This window comes from Babylonia areolata, chromosome 17 (assembly GCF_041734735.1).
Source record: "Babylonia areolata isolate BAREFJ2019XMU chromosome 17, ASM4173473v1, whole genome shotgun sequence".
NCBI classification, from domain to species: domain Eukaryota; kingdom Metazoa; phylum Mollusca; class Gastropoda; order Neogastropoda; family Buccinidae; genus Babylonia; species Babylonia areolata.
The window spans coordinates 25,432,527-25,456,404 of NC_134892.1; the positions used below are offsets into that span (position 1 = coordinate 25,432,527).

The 23,878-nt window shown below is 44.5% G+C and overlaps 1 protein-coding gene across 3 annotated transcripts in view; it reads left to right on the forward strand.

Annotated features, from left to right (window-relative positions):
* Positions 1-23,878, forward strand: part of LOC143291778 (protein turtle homolog A-like) — an 841,736-nt gene that overhangs the window by 773,445 nt on the left and 44,413 nt on the right. For all 3 annotated transcript variants that reach the window (XM_076601928.1, XM_076601929.1, XM_076601930.1), the window contains 6 exons: positions 3,182-3,463; positions 4,034-4,318; positions 15,493-15,608; positions 16,829-16,985; positions 20,732-20,843; positions 22,651-22,820. In XM_076601928.1, coding sequence (XP_076458043.1) covers positions 3,182-3,463; positions 4,034-4,318; positions 15,493-15,608; positions 16,829-16,985; positions 20,732-20,843; positions 22,651-22,820 — 1,122 coding nt within the window. The remainder of the gene's footprint in view (positions 1-3,181; positions 3,464-4,033; positions 4,319-15,492; positions 15,609-16,828; positions 16,986-20,731; positions 20,844-22,650; positions 22,821-23,878) is intronic.

The following is a 23,878-nucleotide window of genomic DNA, read 5'->3' on the forward strand; positions in this document are numbered from 1 at the left end:
CCATCACACACCACCGACCAGCACCACACCACACCATCACACACAGCATGCACACATCCACACCACCACTCCACCACACCACACCACACCACACCATCAACCTCACCATCACACACCACACTCATCACCACACCACACCACACACAGCCACAACCACACACACACACCCATCACACACCACACCACACCATCGCACCTCACTCACTCACCATCGCACACCACACCACACACCATCACACACCACACCACACCACACCATCGCACACCACACCACACCACACCACACCACACGCACACCACACCACACCACACCACACCACACCATCCACACCACACCACACCACACCACACCACACCATCACACACCACACCACACCACACCACACCATCAGCACACCACACACCACACCACACCACACCACACCACACCAGCACACACCACACCACACCACACCACACCACACCACACCACACACACCACACCACACCAGCAGACACACGACCACACACACCACACACACCACACCACACCACACCACACCAGCAGACACACGACACCACACCACACACACCACACCACACCACACCACACCACACCAGCAGACACACGACACCACACCACACACCACACCACACCACACCACACCACACCAGCAGACACACGACACCACACCACACCACACCACACCACACACAGCCACACCACACCACACACCACACCACACCACACCACACACCACACCACACCACACCACACACCACACCACACCAAACCACACCACACCACACCACACCACACCACACACCACACCACACCACACACCACACCACACCACACCAAACCACACCACACCACACCACACCACACCACACCACACACCACCCCACACCACACCAGCAGACACACGACACCACACCACACACCACACCACACCACACCACACCACACCACACCACACCAGCAGACACACCACACCACACCACACACCACACCACACCACACCACACCAGCAGACACACGACACCACACCACACACCACACACCACACCACACCACACCAGCAGACACACGACACCACACCACACACCACACACCACACACCACACACCACACCACACCACACCAGCAGACACACGACACCACACCACACACCACACCACACCACACCACACCACACCACACCACACCACACCACACCACACCACACCATGTCTGACACAATCAAAGGGGAAGCAGTGGGGTGGGGGTAAAGCAGAAACTGCAGGTCACTGATTTTCCCACGCTACCCGCTCACCTGTCGGCACTTCTCTCTGCTTTGACACGCACCCGTTTCAATAGATATCATTTATATAGATATAGATATATATATATATATATATATATATAGAGAGAGAGAGAGAGAGAGAGAGAGAGAGAGAGAGATAATGTGTGTGTGTGTACGTGCGCGTTTGTGTTTGTGTATGCATGTGTGTGTGTGTGTGTGTCACTGTGTGTGTGTATGTATACATGTGTGTGTGTTTATGTGAGTCTGTGTGACTGTGGGTGCGTGTGTGATGTGTGTGTGTGTGTGTGTGTGTGTCTATGTGTGTGTGTCTGTGTCTGTGTGTGTGTGCGTGCGTGTGTGTGTGTGAATGATATCAGTTAATTCTTTGACCTGACTTTTTCGTGGGGAGCAGGGCTTGAAGTGAACATCTATGTTTATCCAGTACAGTGTCACTTGTCTTGATCCACTTCTCTCTGTCTCTCTCTCTCTCTCTCTCTCTCTCTCTCTCTCTCTCTCTCTGTCTGTTTCTCTCTCTCTGTCTGTCTCTCTCTTTCTCTGTCTGTCTCTCTCTCTCTCTCTCTCTCTCTCTCTCTCTCTCTGTCTGTTTCTTTCTCTCTCTCTTTCTTTCTCTCTCCCCCCCCCGCCCCCTCCCCCCCACACAAGTAAAACACGATGACATATTGCCAGATTCACAGGAACAGGAAAACAATCGGTTGATGGGGGTGGGGGAGGATGTGGGGAAGGGGGGCAGGGGGGGGGGGAACCACAAAAGAAAACACGAGAGACGTCCTTCAGCAGAAAAGGGAGAGCATTCTCCCTGACAGCAGTCATGGCGCCGTCATGTCAGGAGGGGGAGGGGGCGCCGTCATGTCAGGGGGGTGACAAATGGACTGTTTCACAAGGTGCCTGCTGTCTGTCTGGTGTGGTCACGTGTCACACCACGTGACCAGAACACGTCACTGCCATCAGTGGGGCATGATGGGAAGGACTGTGAAGGCATGGGAAGGGGGGGGGGAGAGAGACAGACAGGCAGTGTTGGGATTGTTGTCCTGTAGCTGTGTGCTGTCTGGAAGAAATGGAGTCATGGTACAGTGTGAGGCGTGTGTCTTCATGCTGAGAGATGTCCTGGTGCCCGCCTTGTCTGTCTGTCTGTCTGTCTGTCACAGTATCAGTGTGTCTCTCACTCTCTACTCTATCTGTCACAGTGTCAGTGTGTGTGTCTCACTCTCCACTCTCTGTCTGTCTGTCTGTCTGTCACAGTGTCAGTGTGTGTCTCTCACTCTCCACTCGCTGTCTGTCTGTCACAGTGTCAGTGTGTCTCTCACTCTCCACTCTATCTGTCACAGTGTCAGTGTGTGTGTCTCACTCTCCACTCTCTGTCTGTCTGTCACAGTGTCAGTGTGTCTCTCACTCTCCACTGTCTGTCTGTCTGTCACAGTGTCAGTGTGTGTCTCTCACTCTCCACTGTCTGTCTGTCTCTCTGTCACAGTGTCAGTGTGTGTGTCTCACTCTCCACTCTCTCTGTCACAGTATCAGTGTGTCTCTCACTCTCTCTGTCACAGTGTCAGTGTGTCTCTCACTCTCCACTCTCTCTGTCACAGTGTCAGTGTGTCTCTCACTCTCCACTCTCTCTGTCACAGTGTCAGTGTGTCTCTCACTCTCTCTGTCACAGTGTCAGTGTGTCTCTCACTCTCCACTCTCTCTGTCACAGTGTCAGTGTGTCTCTCACTCTCCACTCTCTTTCTGTTTCTCTGTCTGTCTGCCAGGCTTAACACGGCCGTCATTACAAACCACACAAGAAACACACACATACACATACTATATACGCACAGACACACACACAGACACACACAGACACGCACGCACGCACGCACGCACGCTCGCTACTATACAGTGAAGACCATGCCATGTTGCAGGCCCCCCGTACATCATGAAGAGGCCCCGCAACATGACGGCCGTGGAGGGACAACGCGTATTGTTCAGCTGTGGAGCCGAGGCCTTCCCGGACAACATCACCTACAACTGGTACAAGGACGGCACCAACGTGCGTCACCTGCCCGTGTACAACAAACGGCTGACGCTGACTGGAGACACGCTGCTGCTGAGGGGGGTGGTGAAGGAGGACATGGGCTGGTACACCTGTCGCCCCACCAACGGCATTGGGCAGGACGAGGCCAGTGCCTACCTCAACGTCACCTGTGAGTCTGTGTGGGGGGTGGGGTTTGGGGGGAAGGTGTGGTCAGTCGCTGTGTGGGTGTGGAGGGGGGAGGGAGGGTTGTAACGGTCAGTGCCCTGTGTGTGGGTGTGGAGGGGGGAGGGAGCGTTGTAACGGTCAGTGCCCTGTGAGTGGGTGTGGAGGGGGGAGGGGAGGTTGTAACGGTCAGTGCCCTGTGTGTGGGTGTGGAGGGGGGAGGGGAGGTTGTAACGGTCAGTGCCCTGTGTGTGGGTGTGGAGGGGGGAGGGGAGGTTGTAACGGTCAGTGCCCTGTGTGTAGGTGTGGAGGGGGGAGGGAGGGTTGTAACGGTCAGTGCCCTGTGTGTAGGTGTGGAGGGGGGAGGGGAGGTTGTAACGGTCAGTGCCCTGTGTGTAGGTGTGGAGGGGGGAGGGGAGGTTGTAACGGTCAGTGCCCTGTGTGTAGGTGTGGAGGGGGGAGGGAGGGTTGTAACGCCCTGTGTGTGGGTGTGGAGGGAGGGTTGTAACGGTCAGTTCCCTGTGTGTGGGTGTGGAGGGGGGAGGAAGGGGTGTAACGGTCAGTGCCCTGTGTGCAGACTTTCCCCGCGTGCTGAAGGAGCGGATGCAGAGCAAGGTCCGCTGGGCCAAGGGGTTCCGCGAGAAGCTGGACTGCCCCGTGGACTCGAACCCCCCCATGGTGGAGACGATCTGGACCAAGGGGCAGACCATCCTGGACTCTGTGGGCCGCTTCGACATCCTGCTGAACGGAACACTGCTGGTGACCAACGTGCGGGAGGATGATGGGGGGTCCTACACCTGCACCCCCGTCTCCCTCCTGGGGCAGGGTCAGCCCTCACCCAACGTGCAGGTCATCGTCAGGGGTGAGTGGGGGGGGAGGGCGTGGGGGCGTGGGGACAGGTCATCGTTAGAAGTGAGTGGGGGTGTGGGGTGGGGGTGGGGGGACAGGTCATCGTTAGGAGTGAGGGTGGGGGTGGGGGGACAGGTCATCGTTAGGAGTGAGGGTGGGGGTGGGGGGACAGGTCATCGTTAGAAGTGAGTGGGGGTGGGGGGACAGGTCATCGTTAGAAGTGAGTGGGGGTGGGGGGACAGGTCATCGTTAGAAGTGAGTGGGGGTGGGGGGACAGGTCATCGTTAGAAGTGAGTGGGGGTGGGGGGACAGGTCATCGTTAGAAGTGAGTGGGGGTGGGGGTGGGGGGACAGGTCATCGTTAGAAGTGAGTGGGGGTGGGGGGGCAGGTCATCGTTAGAAGTGAGTGGGGGTGGGGGGGCAGGTCATCGTTTAGAAGTGGGGGGGGGGGGGGGCAGGTCATCGTTAGAAGTGAGTGGGGGTGTGGGGTGGGGGGGCAGGTCATCGTTAGAAGTGAGTGAGGGTGTGGAGTGGGGGTGGGGGGGGCAGGTCATCGTTAGAAGTGAGTGTGGGGTGGGGGTAGGGGGGCAGGTCATCGTTAGAAGTGAGTGAGGGTGTGGGGTGGGGGTAGGGGGGCAGGTCATCGTTAGAAGTGAGTGAGGGTGTGGGGTGGGGGTAGGGGGGCAGGTCATCGTTAGAAGTGAGTGGGGGTGTGGGGTGGGGGTGGGGGGGGCAGGTCATCGTCAGGGGTGTCAGTGGTGGGGGTGAGGGGGCGAGTCAGGGGTAGGAGGTGGGGGTTCACTTTATGGACATGCATGCTTTACTGAACCAGATGACATTTCTCTATAAACAGATCGTTGTTTATCAATTAACATCAACAGTCTACTAACAAAGGTGTAGACAGGTCGTTATCAATTAACGTCAAGATTCTACTAACAAGGGTATAGACAGATCGTTATCAGTTAACATCAAGAGTCTACTAACAAAGGTGTAGACAGGTCTTTATCAACTACCGTCAAGAGTCTACTAAGAAAGATGCAGGAATGTTAACACACTAAGACAGATATCAACACACTAACTGTGAATGATGGTTACACCAATGGAGCCAGTCAGCTGAGTTTGTTTCTTGAACATGGAGCAGACTTTGGTCAGAACTGAACGGACTGGCAGACAACTTTAGGTAAGCTAGATAATAATGGCAACAATGATGATAATGATAAGAATAATAAAGATAATAATAATATAAAAGATTGAGGTTAGAAAGCAGAGGGCGTGGGGAAGAAGAGGTTCATGAAGTGAAAATGGTAAAACGTTCCCTGTGAGAAGCGAAGCTAGATGTGTGAAGTGAAAATGGTGAAACGTTCCCTGTGAGAAGCAAAGCTAGATGTGTGAAGTGAAAATGGTCAAACGTTCCCTGTGAAAAGCAAAGCTAGATGTTTAAAGTTTATCGACGGTCAGAGTCGGTACCACATGATTATTATGATGCTACCACTTTCAGTAATATGACAGGTTTGAAAATGAGATGACAGTGAAATATAATTTTGGTTCCAATAATGTGTCCACAACGAGGAATAAAAAAAAAAGTTTCAAGACAATGCACAAACTTTTTGCTTCATTTTCGATGAACTATTTAAACAGTTAAATTATTGTATGCAGTCATATATTTATTTGATCCTCAGATGAGGGATATGCTGGGAAGATGATCATCTTGTGGTTAATTCGATTTTATTTGGGAAATGACATTGGTAATGTTAGAAATATGTTTTGTAATATGTTGGGGTTTTATCTGTTTGCGGGGAGGCGTGCAGCATCAACATGTTAATGTATCAATCTACCCTGTGTATCAATCTACCCTGTGTATCAATCTACCCTGTGGGAACGATTGTCTTGGGACGTATTTAAAGGAAGTAATGTTTGTGAGATCTACGTGGACATATGTGTAACATGTATGTGGGAGGATAATAGACAAGAAATTTGTTTATGTGTAACATGTATGTGGTAGGATAATGGCTAAGAAATGTGTTTATGTGTAACATGTATGTGGTAGGATAATGGCCAAGAAATGTGTTTATGTGTAACATGTGTGTGGGAGGATAATGGCCAAGAAATGTGTTTATGTGTAACATGTGTGGGGGAGGATAATGGCCAAGAAATGTGTTTATGTGTAACATGTATGTGGTAGCCAAGAAATGTGTTTATGTGTAACATGTATGTGGTAGGATAATGGCTAAGAAATGTGTTTATGTGTAACATATATGTGGTAGGATAATGGCTAAGAAATGTGTTTATGTGTAACATGTATGTGGTAGCCAAGAAATATGTTTATGTGTAACATGTATGTGGTGGCCAAGAAATGTGTTATGTGTAACATGTATGTGGTGGCCAAGAAATGTGTCATGTGTAACATGTATGTGGGGGGACAAGGGCCAAAAAATGTAGTCAACTTGCCAGAGACTTGTGTGCATTGTCCTCTGTGGAATTGTCCTGTGTTCTAAGTGTCTGCTTGTTTGAAACCTCTGTGTGTGTGTGTGTGTGTGTGTGTGTGTCCAGAAGTGGTGCTGTGTGCAAGAGGCGTGTGAACGTGAGGCTGACCAAAGCAGGAAGCTTACTGCTGGTGCTGTGTGTGCTTGCCGTGTGTCGCTTGAGGCTAGCCCTTCATCTGGCTTTCTCTTCAAGCTGCTAACATCATCTAGTGTTCTTTGTTCACAACCTTCCAGAAGTCAGACATGAAACGTGTACTATGATAGAAATAACACGTGTACTATGATAGAAATAACACGTGATCAATGTCATATTTCTAGACAGGGTTCGACCTACGTTATTACGATTGTATGTTTTATTGTGGCCTAATTTTAAGGCGTACTTAGTGTATCGTTAAGACTTTTTCTGCACTATGTGGTTTTGTGTTGTGTACATGTGTCTGTGTTCGCTTTTCGTATCATCATGGACTTGGTTTTAGATAGACATGGACGTGCATGTTTTGGTTTGAGGCAGTCGTTATAACGGACTTGTATTTTAACGTCCGCACGTTGTTTGTTGAGAGGGAACGAAGAATGCTTTATGATGTTCATGGAGAAGGCAGGATGTGTACTTATGACTTTTCATGTTTCATTGTGCTTCCCATGATGATGATGACTTGTAGTGATGTGTAAGTTGAAGAGGTTTTCACTGCTCAGATTCTGTTTGCATGCTGACTTTCTGCCCTCAATCAGTGCATGGGCTTTCGTTTTGGTTTTCTTTCTTCTTTTTTACACGTCATAATGTTTTCCCTATTAGACTGTTTTTGGAACTGGTTACGTATTTACTTTGTCATTTCTGCAATTGCTAACTTAATGCACTCCTAGTGATACCATTTTTCCTTTATAAAATGATATGTTTTTATGTATTTATCAGCATTTAGACCTGTCTGCTTGACTTGAAATGTTGAGGGTGCATCCAAATACCTAGGGTGGGGTTATGTCTCTTTGCCATCTTGTCCTTTAGAAAGAGTTGGTTTGGGTTTGTAGTGATGTGTAATTAACCATATTGAAGTTCTTCTTTTCTTGCTGCTTTCTCCTCGGGTACAGAAGCACCTGGTAAGAGGCTCGTGTATGTTGTGGCGCTGGCCTTTGGCGACTCTCTGCTTTCCCCCTCCCTTCCATCTGATTCCTATCCTCTCCTTCCTTGCCCTCTACTTCCAGGTTCTTTTTGATTTCGTTTACCTGATGATTTCATATACCTGATGATTTCCTATTTACCTGTTGATTTCATATACCTGATGATTTCCTGTTTACCTGTTGATTTCATATACGTGACGATTTCGTTTACCTGTTGATTTCATATTCCTGATGATTTCATATACGTGATGATTTCGTTTACCTGATGATTTCATATACCTGCTGATTTACTACTTACCTGTTGATTTATCTGGCAGTTCAGTTTCTTTATGGATTTATTTAACTGTTCATTTGTGTATCTATCAGTTCATTTTCCGTATAATTTTATTTACCTGTTCATCTCTTTATCTGGCAGTTCTGGTTTTATTTACCTGTTCATCTCTTTATCTGGCAGTTCTGGTTTATTTACCTGTTCATCTCTTTATCTGGCAGTTCAGTTTCCTTATTACTTGATTTACCTGTTGATTTGTTTATCTGGCAGTTCTGATTTGATTTACCTGTTCATTGGTTTATCTGGCAGTTCTGATTTGATTTACCTGTTCATCTCTTTATCTGGCAGTTCTGATTTGATTTACCTGTTGATTTGTTTATCTGGCAGTTCTGATTTGATTTACCTGTTCATTGGTTTATCTGGCAGTTCTGATTTGATTTACCTGTTCATCTCTTTATCTGGCAGTTCTGGTTTTATTTACCTGTTCATTTGTTTATCTGACAGTTCTGGTTTTATTTACCTGTTGATTTGTTTATCTGACAGTTCTGGTTTTATTTACCTGTTCATTTGTTTATCTGACAGTTCTGATTTGATTTACCTGTTGATTTGTTTATCTGACAGTTATGACTTGATTTACCTGTTGATTTGTTTATCTGACAGTTATGACTTGATTTACCTGTTCATTTGTTTATCTGACAGTTCTGGTTTTATTTACCTGTTCATTTGTTTATCTGACAGTTCTGACTTGATTTACCTGTTCATTTGTTTATCTGACAGTTCTGACTTGATTTACCTGTTCATTTGTTTATCTGACAGTTCTGATTTGATTTACCTGTTCATTTGTTTATGTGGCAGTTCTGATTTTATTTACCTGTTATTAATTTTTCTGACAGTTCATTTTCGTTTATATTTTCTTTACCTGTTGATTTTTTTCTCTGTGACCGTTCAGCTATTGTCTCGTTGATTTGTCATTGATGTGTTGATGTATGACTGATCTGTTGACGCGTGCCTCTTCCTCTCTGTCCTCCATCATTCTGAACCCTGAACCTCTGATACTTTTTATGTCTCCTTCCCTGCCATCCAACCATCTCTTTCCATCACCCCAACCCCTTCCCCAACCCCTTCCCCAACCCCCTCCCCAGCCCCTTCCCAACCCCTTCCCAACCCCTTCCCCAGCCCCTCCACAACCCCTTCCCAAACCCCTTCCCAACCCCTTCCCCAGCCCCTCCACAACCCCTTCCCAAACCCCTTCCCAACCCCTCCACAACCCCTCCACAACCCCTTCCCAACCCTTTCCCAACCCCTTCCCCAACCCCTTCCCAACCCCTTCCCAAACCCCTCCCCAGCCCCTCCCCAACCCCTTCCCAACCCTTTCCCAGCCCCTCCACAACCCCTTCCCCAACCCCTTCCCCAGCCCCTTCCCAACCCCTTCCCAACCCCTTCCCCAACCCCTTCCCCAGCCCCTCCCCAACCCCTTCCCAACCCCTTCCCCAGCCCCTCCACAACCCCTTCCCAAACCCCTTCCCAACCCCTTGCCAACCCCTTCCCCACCCCCTTCCCAACCCCTTCCCAACCCCTTCCCAACCCCACGCGCACGCATACACATGATACATTTCCCCCTGTCTGATATCACCTGACAGTGAAGAACATGATACATTTCCCCCTGTCTGATAACATCTGACAGTTTAGAACATGATACATTTCCCCCTGTCTAATATCACCTGACAGTGAAGAACATGATACATTTCCCCCTGTCTAATATCACCTGACAGTGAAGAACATGATACATTTCCCCCTGTCTAATATCACCTGACAGTGAAGAACATGATACATTGATATCACCTGACAGTGAAGAACATGATACACTGATAACACCTGACAGTGAAGAACATCATACACTGATATCACCTGACAGTGAAGAACATGATACATTTCCCCCTGTCTGATAACACCTGACAGTGAAGAACATGATACATTCCCCCTGATATCACCTGACAGTGAAGAACATGATACATTGATATCACCTGACAGTGAAGAACATGATACATTCCCCCTGATATCACCTGACAGTGAAGAACATGATACATTCCCCCTGATATCACCTGACAGTGAAGAACATGATACATTCCCCCTGTCTGATATCACCTGACAGTGAAGAACATGATACATTCCCCCTGATATCACCTGACAGTGAAGAACATGATACATTGATAACACCTGACAGTGAAGAACATGATACATTTCCCCCTGTCTGATAACACCTGACAGTGAAGAACATGATACATTCCCCCTGATAACACCTGACAGTGAAGAACATGATACATTCCCCCTGATAACACCTGACAGTGAAGAACATGATACATTCCCCCTGATAACACCTGACAGTGAAGAACATGATACATTGATATCACCTGACAGTGAAGAACATGATACATTCCCCCTGTCTGATATCACCTGACAGTGAAGAACATGATACATTTCCCCCTGTCTGATAGCACCTGACAGTGAAGAACATGATACATTGATAACACCTGACATTGAAGAACATGATACATTCCCCCTGTCTGATATAACCTGACAGTGAAGAACATGATACATTCCCCCTGATATCACCTGACAGTGAAGAACATGATACATTCCCCCTGTCTGATATCACCTGACAGTGAAGAACATGATACATTCCCCCTGATATCACCTGACAGTGAAGAACATGATACATTGATAGCACCTGACAGTGAAGAACATGATACATTCCCCCTGTCTAATATCACCTGACAGTGAAGAACATGATACACTGATATCACCTGACAGTGAAGAACATGATACATTTCCCCCTGTCTGATATCACCTGACAGTGAAGAACATGATACATTGATAACACCTGACAGTGAAGAACATGATACATTGATAACACCTGACAGTGAAGAACATGATACATTGATAACACCTGACAGTGAAGAACATGATACATTTCCCCCTGTCTGATATCACCTGACAGTGAAGAACATGATACATTGATATCACCTGACAGTGAAGAACATGATACATTGATAACACCTGACAGTGAAGAACATGATACATTTCCCCTGATATCACCTGACAGTGAAGAACATGATACATTTCCCCTGATATCACCTGACAGTGAAGAACATGATACATTGATAACACCTGACAGTGAAGAACATGATACATTGATATCACCTGACAGTGAAGAACATGATACATTTCCCCTGATATCACCTGACAGTGAAGAACATGATACATTTCCCCTGATATCACCTGACAGTGAAGAACATGATACATTGATATCACCTGACAGTGAAGAACATGATACATTGATATCACCTGACAGTGAAGAACATGATACATTCCCCCTGATATCACCTGACAGTGAAGAACATGATACATTTCCCCCTGTCTGATAACACCTGACAGTGAAGAACATGATACACTGATATCACCTGACAGTGAAGAACATGATACACTGATATCACCTGACAGTGAAGAACATGATACATTGATATCACCTGATAGTGAAGAACATGATACATTGATAACACCTGACAGTGAAGAACATGATACATTTCCCCCTGTCTGATATCACCTGACAGTGAAGAACATGATACATTCCCCCTGATATCACCTGACAGTGAAGAACATGATACACTGATATCACCTGACAGTGAAGAACATGATACATTGATATCACCTGATAGTGAAGAACATGATACATTGATATCACCTGATAGTGAAGAACATGATACATTGATATCACCTGATAGTGAAGAACATGATACATTGATAACACCTGACAGTGAAGAACATGATACATTGATATCACCTGATAGTGAAGAACATGATACATTGATATCACCTGACAGTGAAGAACATGATACATTGATAACACCTGACAGTGAAGAACATGATACATTGATAACACCTGACAGTGAAGAACATGATACATTTCCCCCTGTCTGATATCACCTGACAGTGAAGAACATGATACATTCCCCCTGATATCACCTGACAGTGAAGAACATGATACATTGATATCACCTGACAGTGAAGAACATGATACACTGATATCACCTGACAGTGAAGAACATGATACATTCCCCCTGTCTGATATCACCTGACAGTGAAGAACATGATACATTTCCCCTGATATCACCTGACAGTGAAGAACATGATACATTTCCCCCTGTCTGATATCACCTGACAGTGAAGAACATGATACATTGATATCACCTGACAGTGAAGAACATGATACATTTCCCCCTGTCTGATATCACCTGACAGTGAAGAACATGATACATTGATATCACCTGACAGTGAAGAACATGATACATTTCCCCCTGTCTGATATCACCTGACAGTGAAGAACATGATACACTGATATCACCTGACAGTGAAGAACATGATACACTGATATCACCTGACAGTGAAGAACATGATACACTGATATCACCTGACAGTGAAGAACATGATACATTTCCCCCTGTCTGATATCACCTGACAGTGAAGAACATGATACATTTCCCCTGATATCACCTGACAGTGAAGAGACGTTCAAGAAAGAAAGAGGGAAAGAAAACCACACACACACACACACACACACGCGCGCGTGTGTGTGTGTGTGTGTGTGTGTGTGTGCACGCGCGCACGCGCAAATACACCAGTCTTTCGGAAATAAGAATTCATACTAATACATGCGCCTGTGTGGGTATTTTTGTATGGGTATGTGTATCTTTATGTGCGTGTGCGTGTCTGTATGAGGTGTGCTGCACCAGAGCATATTCTCATACTACTTTTATTTTGGTGTGTGTGTGAGATGCATATTTCCGCGCGCGAGTATATGTGTGTGTGTGTGTGTGTGTTCGCGCGCGAGAGAGAAAGTGTTCGCAGGTACAAGTTTGTGTGTATGTGTATGTGTGCGTGTGTGTCTTCTGCGTGCGTGCGTCAGCTCGCATGTACAGGCGTGTGTGAGTGTGTTTGTATTCCTGCGTGCGTGCGTGAGCGCGCATGTATAGTTTTTGTGTGGGTGTGGGTGTTGGTGTGGCTGTGTGGCTGTTTGCCCCATTACCGAAGTCCCAGGTAAAGTCTAACTCATAATTAAATGATTAATGATATATCACATTTGCATTTAACACACGAATTAATTTTTTTTCCAACTCAGTCTCCTTATTCATTTACAGTATAAGCTTTTGAAACGAAGTGGTATTTCGAAACGTATGAATTTAAATGATCCAGTGTTCTTAGTTAAAAGTGTAAATGTGTAGATGCTACAACGCATTAATTTGGATGACACAATATCCATTGATTTTCACATACAAATTAAAAGTTACAATCAAAACTATATTCTTAGCTTAGAAAGGATAACATATCTTCTGTTTAACTCACATTGATTGAAATGACAAATTCAACACATAAATTTGAATATTACAATGTCCTTAGTTTTACAAGTATGATTAAAAACAAAACGATATGCATTATTAGTTTGATAACAGAATTTAGAGAGACATGATATTTTCAGTTTAACACTCGTAGATCTAAATGATGCTATATTCTTACTGTTTACTGTACATGTATTTAAATGATTCAATGTTCTTAGATTAACGCTTATAATATTTAAAGATTAACACACAAAACATGTACATGATACATTTTTATTATTTTCACGCGTGCGCATTTCAGTGATAGAGTATTCACAGAAAATGTAAGGATTTATAGAAATGTAAGGATTTATAGAAATGTAAGCATATAAATGATGAAACAGAATGCAAATGGTATTGAAATAGGATATAAAAGTCGAAATGGGATATCGATAACTGAAGAAAATGACAGATGAAAATAATAGGATTTTTAAAATCCTCAAATAGGATATAAATGATTATTCGAACGATTGTAAATAAATGTTGAAATTTGATACAAATGATTGTTTAAACGGAATACAAATGATTGATGAAGTAGGATATAAATAAATGATGAAATATGATACAACTGAATGCTGAAACAGGATATGACTGAACACTTAAGCAAATGGTGAAATTGGACATAAATGAGTATTGAAATAGGACATAAAATGCGAATGTTGTAATGCGTTAGAGATGAAAGATGAACAGGACATAAGTGATTGATGAAATAGGGTGTATATGAAAAATGAAACAGGACATAAGTGATTGATGAAATAGGGTGTATATGGAAGATGAAACAGGACATAAGTGATTGATGAAATAGGGTGTATATGAAAGATGAAACAGGACATAAGTGATTGATGAAATAGGGTGTATATGAAAGATGAAACAGGACATAAGTGATTGATGAAATAGGGTGTATATGAAAGATGAAACAGGACAAAAGTGATTGATGAAATAGGGTGTATATGAAAGATGAAATAGGGTATAAGTGATTGATGAAATAGGGTGTATATGAAAGATGAAATAGGACATAAGTGATTGATGAAATAGGGTGTATATGAAAGATGAAATAGGGTATAAGTGGTTGATGAAATAGGGTGTGTATGAAAGATGAAATTGGGTATAAGTGATTGATGAAATAGGGTGTATATGGAAGATGAAACAGGACATAAGTGATTGATGAAATAGGGTGTATATGAAAGATGAAACAGGACATAAGTGATTGATGAAATAGGGTGTATATGGAAGATGAAACAGGACATAAGTGATTGATGAAATAGAGTGTATATGGAAGATGAAACAGGACATAAGTGATTGATGAAATAGGGTGTGTATGAAAGATGAAACAGGACATAAGTGATTGATGAAATAGGGTGTATATGAAAGATGATATAGGGTAAAAGTGATTGATGAAATAGGGTGTATATGAAAGATGAAACAGGACATAAGTGATTGATGAAATAGGGTGTATATGAAAGATGAAACAGGACATAAGTGATTGATGAAATAGGGTGTATATGGAAGATGAAATAGGGTGTAAGTGATTGATGAAATATGACATTGATAGAGGCTGAAAAATATTAATGATAAACAATGGTCAGTGAATAATGAAATTGGATATAAACGATCGGTAAGATGGGAAAAAGACGAACATTGATACAAGACATAAATGAGAATTAGGAAATGAATGTTGAAACGGGATACAACTGAAAAAAAGATAACAAAATAAGCATAATAAATATTATAATAAATGTAAACATAATAAACACGATAAACATAAACATTATAATGATAATTATATAAGCCCTTACCAAACAGCAGCCGAAGACACTCTGTGTGTGTGTGTGTGTGTGTGTGTGTGTGTGTGTGTGTGAAGTGTATCACGTGCACTGCTGACTGTGCAGACCCTCCCTACTTCACCGTCAGACCCAAGCCGCTGTACCAACGTCAGGTGGGCAGTCCTCTGCTGCTGCCTTGTGCCGCTAGTGGGACCCCGCTACCCTCTGTCGTCTGGAGAAAGGTGAGTACTGTACAATACTGTACTGTACAATACAATACAATACAATACAATACAATACAATACAGTTCAATACAACGTCAATGTCAGGTGGGCAGTCCTCTGTTGCCACCAGTGAGACCCCCTGTCCTCTATCGTCCGGAGAAAGGTGACTGTACAACATTGTACCGTGCAATACAGCACGACGTGACACGACTCAATACAGTACAGTACTGTACAATACTGTACAGTACAATACAGTACTGTACAATACTGTACAGCACAATACAATACTGTACAGCACAATACAATACAGTACAGTACAACACCAACGTCAGGGGGACTGTCCTCTGTTGCTGTCAGTGGTACAACCTGTCCTCTATCGTCTGGAGAAAGGTGACTGTACAACATTGTACCGTGCAATACAGCACATGACACGACACTATACTATGCCATGCTATGCTATGCTATGCAATACTATGCCATGCTATGCTATGCTACGTTAAACAACACAGTTTAATATTATGCAGCACAATACACTACAATGCAGTCCAATACAGTGCAGTACAAAACAGCACAATGTTATATTTGTTTGGTGGTCAGTGAGTGTCCTCGGCCAGAATTTGATCACGGTGAAGAGTGTCTTGCCCAAGCTACATCCCCACACTCTCGGCCAAGAGGGTTTTAGGACAGTCAGTGTTGGGCAGCACCAAGAGCCAGCGCAGTCTTGCCTCCTAGTTTGAGAGTCGTAGTCCTTTGCAAAAGACTAAGCTGTAAATGAATTACCATTGCAGTAGAGAATCCATTGATCATACATCTCTTACTTTGCTGTTGGCCCGACTTTAAGCTGGAGCCAGTCTCTGATGTAAGCCGAGCTTTGAGCACAACACAATACAGTACAATACAGTGCAGTGTAATACAACAATATAGTACAATACATTATAGTGCAATGCAGTGTAGTACAGTACACTGTCCAGTGTAATACAACGCAATACAGTACAGTTCAGTGCAATGCAATTCAATAGAATACAGTTCAATACAATATAATGCACTTTGAGGAGGGCATTCTGACGTGGCCCTATTTTGCCCTCTGATATGGCACTATTGTACTCTCTGATGTGGCACTATTTTGCCCTGTGATATGGCGCTATTGTAATGATATAGAACTATTTTGCCCCGTGATGTAGCACAATTTTGCCCCGTGTTACATTATTTTGCGCACTGACACCCCCTGTTTACACCAGAACGGCGAAGTGATCGACTTTGGGGACGCCCGGATCTCCCAAGATGGCGGCAACCTGTCCATTTCCGCCGCCAGCAAGGAGGATCACGGGAAATATGAGTGTGTGGCCAGTAACACCATCGCCACCATTGTCTCCCCGACTGAAGTCCGGATACTGAGTCAGTGCAACTTCTGTCTGTCTGTCTGTCTGATAAAGGTTTTTTTCTGTTTGCCATTCTGTCTGTCTGTCTGATAAAGGTTTTCTCTGTTTACTGTTCTGTCTGTCTGTCTGATAAAGGTTTTCTCTGTTTACCATTCTGTCTGTCTGATAAAGGTTTTCTCTGTTTACTGTTCTGTCTGTCTGTCTGATAAAGGTTTTCTCTGTTTACCATTCTGTCTGTCTGTCTGATAAAGGTTTTTTTCTGTTTGCCATTCTGTCTGTCTGTCTGATAAAGGTTTTTTTCTGTTTGCCATTCTGTCTGTCTGTCTGATAAAGGTTTTCTCTGTTTACCATTCTGTCTGTCTGTCTGATAAAGGTTTTCTCTGTTTACCATTCTGTCTGTCTGATAAAGGTTTTCTCTGTTTACTGTTCTGTCTGTCTGATAAAGGTTTTCTCTGTTTATCATTCTGTCTGTCTGTCTGATAAAGGTTTTCTCTGTTTACCATTCTGTCTGTCTGTCTGATAAAGGTTTTCTCTGTTTACTGTTCTGTCTGTCTGATAAAGGTTTTCTCTGTTTACTGTTCTGTCTGTCTGTCTGATAAAGGTTTTCTCTGTTTACCATTCTGTCTGTCTGTGATAATGTCTGTCAGTCTGTCTGTCAGTCTGTCTATACTAACGTATGTCTATGTGTATGTAATATTAACATCTGTAATATCCTGTCTGTATGTCATATTTGTGCGTGTTTGCCTTTTTCACTGTCTGTACTGTCTGTCCGTCTGTGTGTGTATGTGTGTGTGTGTATGTGTGTGTGTGTGTGTGTGTGTGTGTGTGCACATGGAATGAGGGTTTATGGAAGGGAGGTTTTGGGGTTGACCAAAAGGAACAGCCCAGAGAGAATACTGCAGTCGTGGTTACTGTGAGTGTGGTGTTTGAACTCATGCCTTGTGGACTGGGAGAAAATGTACGTCTTGCTTTATCATTGTGAATCAAAAGTACACATCGTCGAAAGGGACAATGCAAGTGAAATAATTAATTACAACAGACTAGAGGATGATATATCAAATAGACAGACATGGATGGTGGTGGGTGAGTCGGTGTGTGTGTGGGGGGGGGGTGTGATTTGCAGTGCATGGATACAACAGTTGATGTTTGATGTGTTCTGTGTTCTGTGCAGTTCAACAGTTGATGTGTTCTGTGTTGTGTGTTCTGTGCAGTTCAACAGTTGATATGTTAGGTGTTGTGTGTAGTACAGCAGTTGATATGTGATGTGTTGTGTGTGATGTGTTGTGTGTTCTGTGCAGTACAACAGTTCATATGTTATGTGTTGTGTGTAGTACAACAGTTGATATGTGTTGTGTGTGATGTATTGTGTCTTCTGTGCAGTTCAACAGTTGATGTGTGATGTGTTGTGTCTTCTGTGCAGTTCAACAGTTGATGTGTGATGTGTTGTGTGTTCTGTGCAGTACAACAGTTGATGTGTGATGTGTTGTGTGTTCTGTGCAGTTCAACAGTTGATGTGTGATGTGTTGTGTGTTCTGTGCAGTTCAACAGTTGATGTGTGATGTGTTGTGTGTTCTGTGCAGTTCAGCAGTTGATGTGTGATGTGTTGTGTGTTCTGTGCAGTTCAACAGTTGATGTGTGATGTGTTGTGTGTTCTGTGCAGTTCAACAGTTGATGTGTGATGTGTTGTGTGTTCTGTGCAGTTCAACAGTTGATGTGTGATGTGTTGTGTGTTCTGTGCAGTACAACAGTTGATGTGTTCTATGTTCTGTGCAGTTCAACAGTTGATGTGTTCTATGTTCTGTGCCGTTCAACAGTTGATGTGTGATGTGTTGTGTGTTCTGTGCAGTACAACAGTTGATGTGTGATGTGTTCTATGTTCTGTGCCGTTCTACAGTTGATGTGTTCTATGTTGTGCCGTTCAACAGTTGATGTGTTCTATGTTCTGTGCAGTACAACAGTTGATGTGTTCTATGTTCTGTGCCGTTCAACAGTTGATGTGTGATGTGCAGTACAACAGTTGATGTGTTGTGTGTTCTGTGCAGTTCAACAGTTGATGTGTTCAGGTGTTATGTGCAGTTCAACAGTTGATATGTTCTATGTTCTGTGCCGTTCAAAAGTTGATGTGTGATGTGCAGTACAACAGTTGATGTGTGATGTGTTCTGTGCAGTTCAACAGTTGATGTGTTGTGTGTTCTGTGCAGCTCAACAGTTGATGTGTGATATGTTGTGTGCAGCACAACAGTTGATGTGTGATGTGTTGTGTGCAGTTCAACAGTTGATGTGTGATGTGTTGTGTGCAGTTCAACAGTTGATGTGTGATGTACAGTTCAACAGTTGTGTTCTGTGCAGCTCAACAGTTGATGTGTGATGTGTTGTGTGCAGTTCAACAGTTGATGTGTGATGTGTTGTGTGCAGTACAACAGTTGATGTGTGATGTGTTGTGTGCAGTTCAACAGTTGATGTGTGATGTGCAGTACAACAGTTGATGTGTGATGTGCAGTTCAACAGTTGATGTGTGATGTGTGATGTGCAGTACAACAGTTGATGTGTGATGTGCAGTTGATGTGCAGTACAACAGTTGATGTGTGATGTGCAGTACAACAGTTGATGTGTTGTGTGTGTGTGATGTGTTGTGCGCAGTACAAGAGTTGATGTGTGATGTGTTGTGTGCAGTTCAACAGTTGATGTGTTCTATGTTCTGTGCCGTTCAACAGTTGATGTGTGATGTGCAGTACAACAGTTGATGTGTTGTGTGTTCTGTGCAGTTCAACAGTTGATGTGTTCAGGTGTTATGTGCAGTTCAACAGTTGATATGTTCTATGTTCTGTGCCGTTCAAAAGTTGATGTGTGATGTGCAGTACAACAGTTGATGTGTGATGTGTTCTGTGCAGTTCAACAGTTGATGTGTGTGTGTTCTGTGCAGCTCAACAGTTGATGTGTTGTGTGTTGTGTGCAGCACAACAGTTGATGTGTGATGTGTTGTGTGCAGTTCAACAGTTGATGTGTGATGTGTTGTGTGCAGTTCAACAGTTGATGTGTGATGTACAGTTCAACAGTTGTGTTCTGTGCAGCTCAACAGTTGATGTGTGATGTGTTGTGTGCAGTACAACAGTTGATGTGTGATGTGTTGTGTGCAGTTCAACAGTTGATGTGTGATGTGTTGTGTGCAGTTCAACAGTTGATGTGTGATGTGCAGTTCAACAGTTGATGTGTGATGTGCAGTACAACAGTTGATGTGTTGTGTGTTCTGTGCAGCTCAACAGTTGATGTGTGATGTGTTGTGTGCAGTTCAACAGTTGATGTGTGATGTGCAGTACAACAGTTGATGTGTGATGTGTTCTGAGCAGCTCAACAGTTGATGTGTGATGTGTTCTGTGCAGCTCAACAGTTGATGTGTGATGTGTTGTGTGCAGTACAACAGTTGATGTGTGATGTGCATTACAACAGTTGATGAGTGATGTGTTGTGTGCAGTACAACAGTTGATGTGTGATGTGTTCTGTGTTCTGTACAGTACATCAGTTGTGTTGATGTGTGATGTGCAGTACAGTACAACAGTTGATGTGTGATGTGCAGTACAGTACAACAGTTGTGTTGATGTGTGATGTGTTCTGTACAGTACAACAGTTGTGTTGATGTGTGATGTGTTCTGTACAGTACAACAGTTGTGTTGATGTGTGATGTGTTCTGTACAGTACAACAGTTGTGTTGATGTGTGATGTGTTCTGTACAGTACAACAGTTGTGTTGATGTGTGATGTGCAGACACGACGCCCCACGCGCCGTACAACGTGACAGTGGTTCCAGGTCTGTTCTCTGCAGAGGTCAGCTGGGCTCCGGCCTATGATGGTGGTCAGCCCCAGTTCTACATGCTGTGGTCAGTGCACACACACACACACACACACACACACACACACACACACACACACACACACACACACAGTCAGCTGGGCTCCGGCCTATGATGGTGGTCAGCCCCAGTTCTACATGCTGTGGTCAGTGCACACACACACACACACACACACACACACACACACACACACACAGTCAGCTGGGCTCCGGCCTATGATGGTGGTCAGCCCCAGTTCTACATGCTGTGGTCAGTGCACACACACACACACACACACACACACAGTCAGCTGGGCTCCGGCCTATGATGGTGGTCAGCCCCAGTTCTACATGCTGTGCTCAGTGCGCACACACACACACACACACACACACACAGACACACACACAGTCAGCTGGGCTCCGGCCTATGATGGTGGTCAGCCCCAGTTCTACATGCTGTGGTCAGTGCACACACACACACACACGCGCGCGCGTGCGCACTGCCACCAAACCAACCACAACAATAATAAGTTCAAAGTGATTTCTGTTAAAAAGAAAAGGAAGAGAAAAAGAAACCAATGATAATAATGATGAAAAGCACGAAAAAAAAAATCGTTGTGGTTGGTAAAGAAATCTATACAAGTGATTATATAGATAGTATTTTGTTGTTGTTGTTGTTGTCGTTGTTGGTGGTGTTGTTTTTGTGCAAGTTATTGCGCGCGCGCTCGCTTGTGTGTGTGTTTTATGTTTATTGTAAAGCGCTTTGAGTTCCCTTTCAGAGAGGAAAGCGCTCAAGTATCCATTTTTGACTCACTTGTGTAAACAAAGTGAGTCTATGTTTTAACCAGGTGTTCGGTTGTCTGTGTGTGTGTGTGTGTGTCTGTGTGTCCGTGATAAACTTTAACATTGACATTTTCTCTGCAAATACTTTGTCAGTTGACACCAAATTAGGCATAAAAATAGGAAAAATTCAGTTCTTTCCAGTCATCTTGTTTAAAACAATATTGCACCTCTGGGATAGGCACAAAAAAATAAAAAATGAAGCCTAATTATATGCAAACTGCATTTACTGTTATATTTATATTTTTGGTATTCTCTAAACTTGGCACTTTGATCTGATATTCTGACCCAACAACAAGAGCAGTCATTATTATCATTTTTTGTTCAAACAGGAACTTCTTTTGCTAAGCACGGAAGTTTTATTTTATTTTGCAAACGTTTTGGTGCAGATAGTAAAAAAGGGAAAGTTCTCTGTAATTAATGCTAGGGGACTTAATTTGCTTTAAACTGATCTTTCTCATCTTAAACATTACATTTTGAAATTATACTCAATGCATAAAAAGCTTGGATTTTTTTAAGTGTATTACAAGTGAGTCTTGAAGGCCTTGCCTCTCTTGTTGTTATTATTATTATTATTATTATTATTATACACAGACAGCACAGTACAGGTGAAAATGCATGTCACTGTTCTGTGAACTGGAATCAGTCACTGTCATCTTGCAGATTCCAGATTTCTTTCCCCTTAAGAGACAGTTGCACATACAAAGGAACAAAATGAACTTGAAAAGTAACTAATAACTGAACTGTGTTAAAGACACTGACGGGTCAAAGTACAACCTAATAACTGAAAAATTGGTGAAGTGAGCATGCTTTCTCAAAAAACAACAAAAACCGCCAAATTCCTTGACCACTTTCAGATGACGTCATGCTGACTGACTGTGTGTGACGTCAAGCTGATGACGGTGTGTGTGACGTCAAGCTGACGATGTGTGTGACATCATGCTGATGACGGTGTGTGTATGACGTCATGTTGATGACGGTGTGTGTGACGTCATGTTGATGACGTTGTGTGGCAGGTTCCGGCAGAAGGAGGGTCAGTGGGGTCAGCTGACCATCCCACGTGACCAGAGCACGACGTTCACGGTGTACAGCCTGCTGCCCAGCACGGACTACCAGTTCATGGTGCTGTCCCGTAACGACCTGGGCAACGGCTCCTTCAGCAACGTCGTCACGGCTCGCACCCTGGGTAAGGGGGGTAACTCGGCATGGCTGCTTCTTCACCACTTCCCATCACTGGAAAGGGGGGGGAGGGGTGAGGGGGGTTCACTCCTCACGTCACTGGAAAGGAGGGGGGCGAGGGGGGGGGGGGGGTTCACTCCTCACGTCACTGGAAAGGAGGGTGGCGAGGGGGGTTCACTCCTCACGTCACTGGAAAGGGGGGGGGGGGGGGTCAGTTAACGGGGACATGATAGTCTTGTTGGCAGTTAACGGGGACATGATAGTCTTGTTGCTGCAGTTAACAGGGACATGATAGTCTTGTTGCCGCAGTTAACGGGGACATGATATTCTTGTATGGCAGTTAACGGGGTCATGATATTCTTGTTGCCACAGTTAACGGGGACATGATAGTCTTGTTGGCAGTTAATGGGGACATGATAGTCTTGTTGGCAGTTAACGGGGACATGATAGTCTTGTTGCCACAGTTAACGGGGACATGATAGTCTTGTTGGCAGTTAACGGGGACATGATAGTCTTGTTGCCACAGTTAACGGGGACATGATATTCTTGTATGGCAGTTAACGGGGACATGATATTCTTGTTGCCACAGTTAACGGGAACATGATAGTTAATGGGGACACGATAGTTAATGGGGACATGATAGTCTTGTTGCCACAGTTAACGGGGATATGATAGTTAATGGGGACATGATAGTCTTGTAAGAGTGACGAAGCAAGGTCACAGGAAGGACGAAGCAAGGTCACAGAAGGGAGAGAGTGACGAAGCAAGGTCACAGAAGGGAGAGAGTGAGGAAGCAGAACAGAGCCTGCTGTGCACTGGTGATGTGTCCTGTAGTCTGTCTGCCTGCTGCTAGAGTGCACCGTGTTGTGTGGTGACGTCGTCATGTCATGCGTGCAGTCATGTGGTGCTGTGATGTGCAGCGTGATGCAGGTAGCACGTGCTAACAAAGAAGGCCAGGTGTGTGTGGATGTTCACAGAACTTAGATCACTTCTTCAGCCTGTGTCTGGTAGAGATTGGTAGAGTGTGCATTGAAATGAAATGATTTACTCGTTGTCATCGTTCTA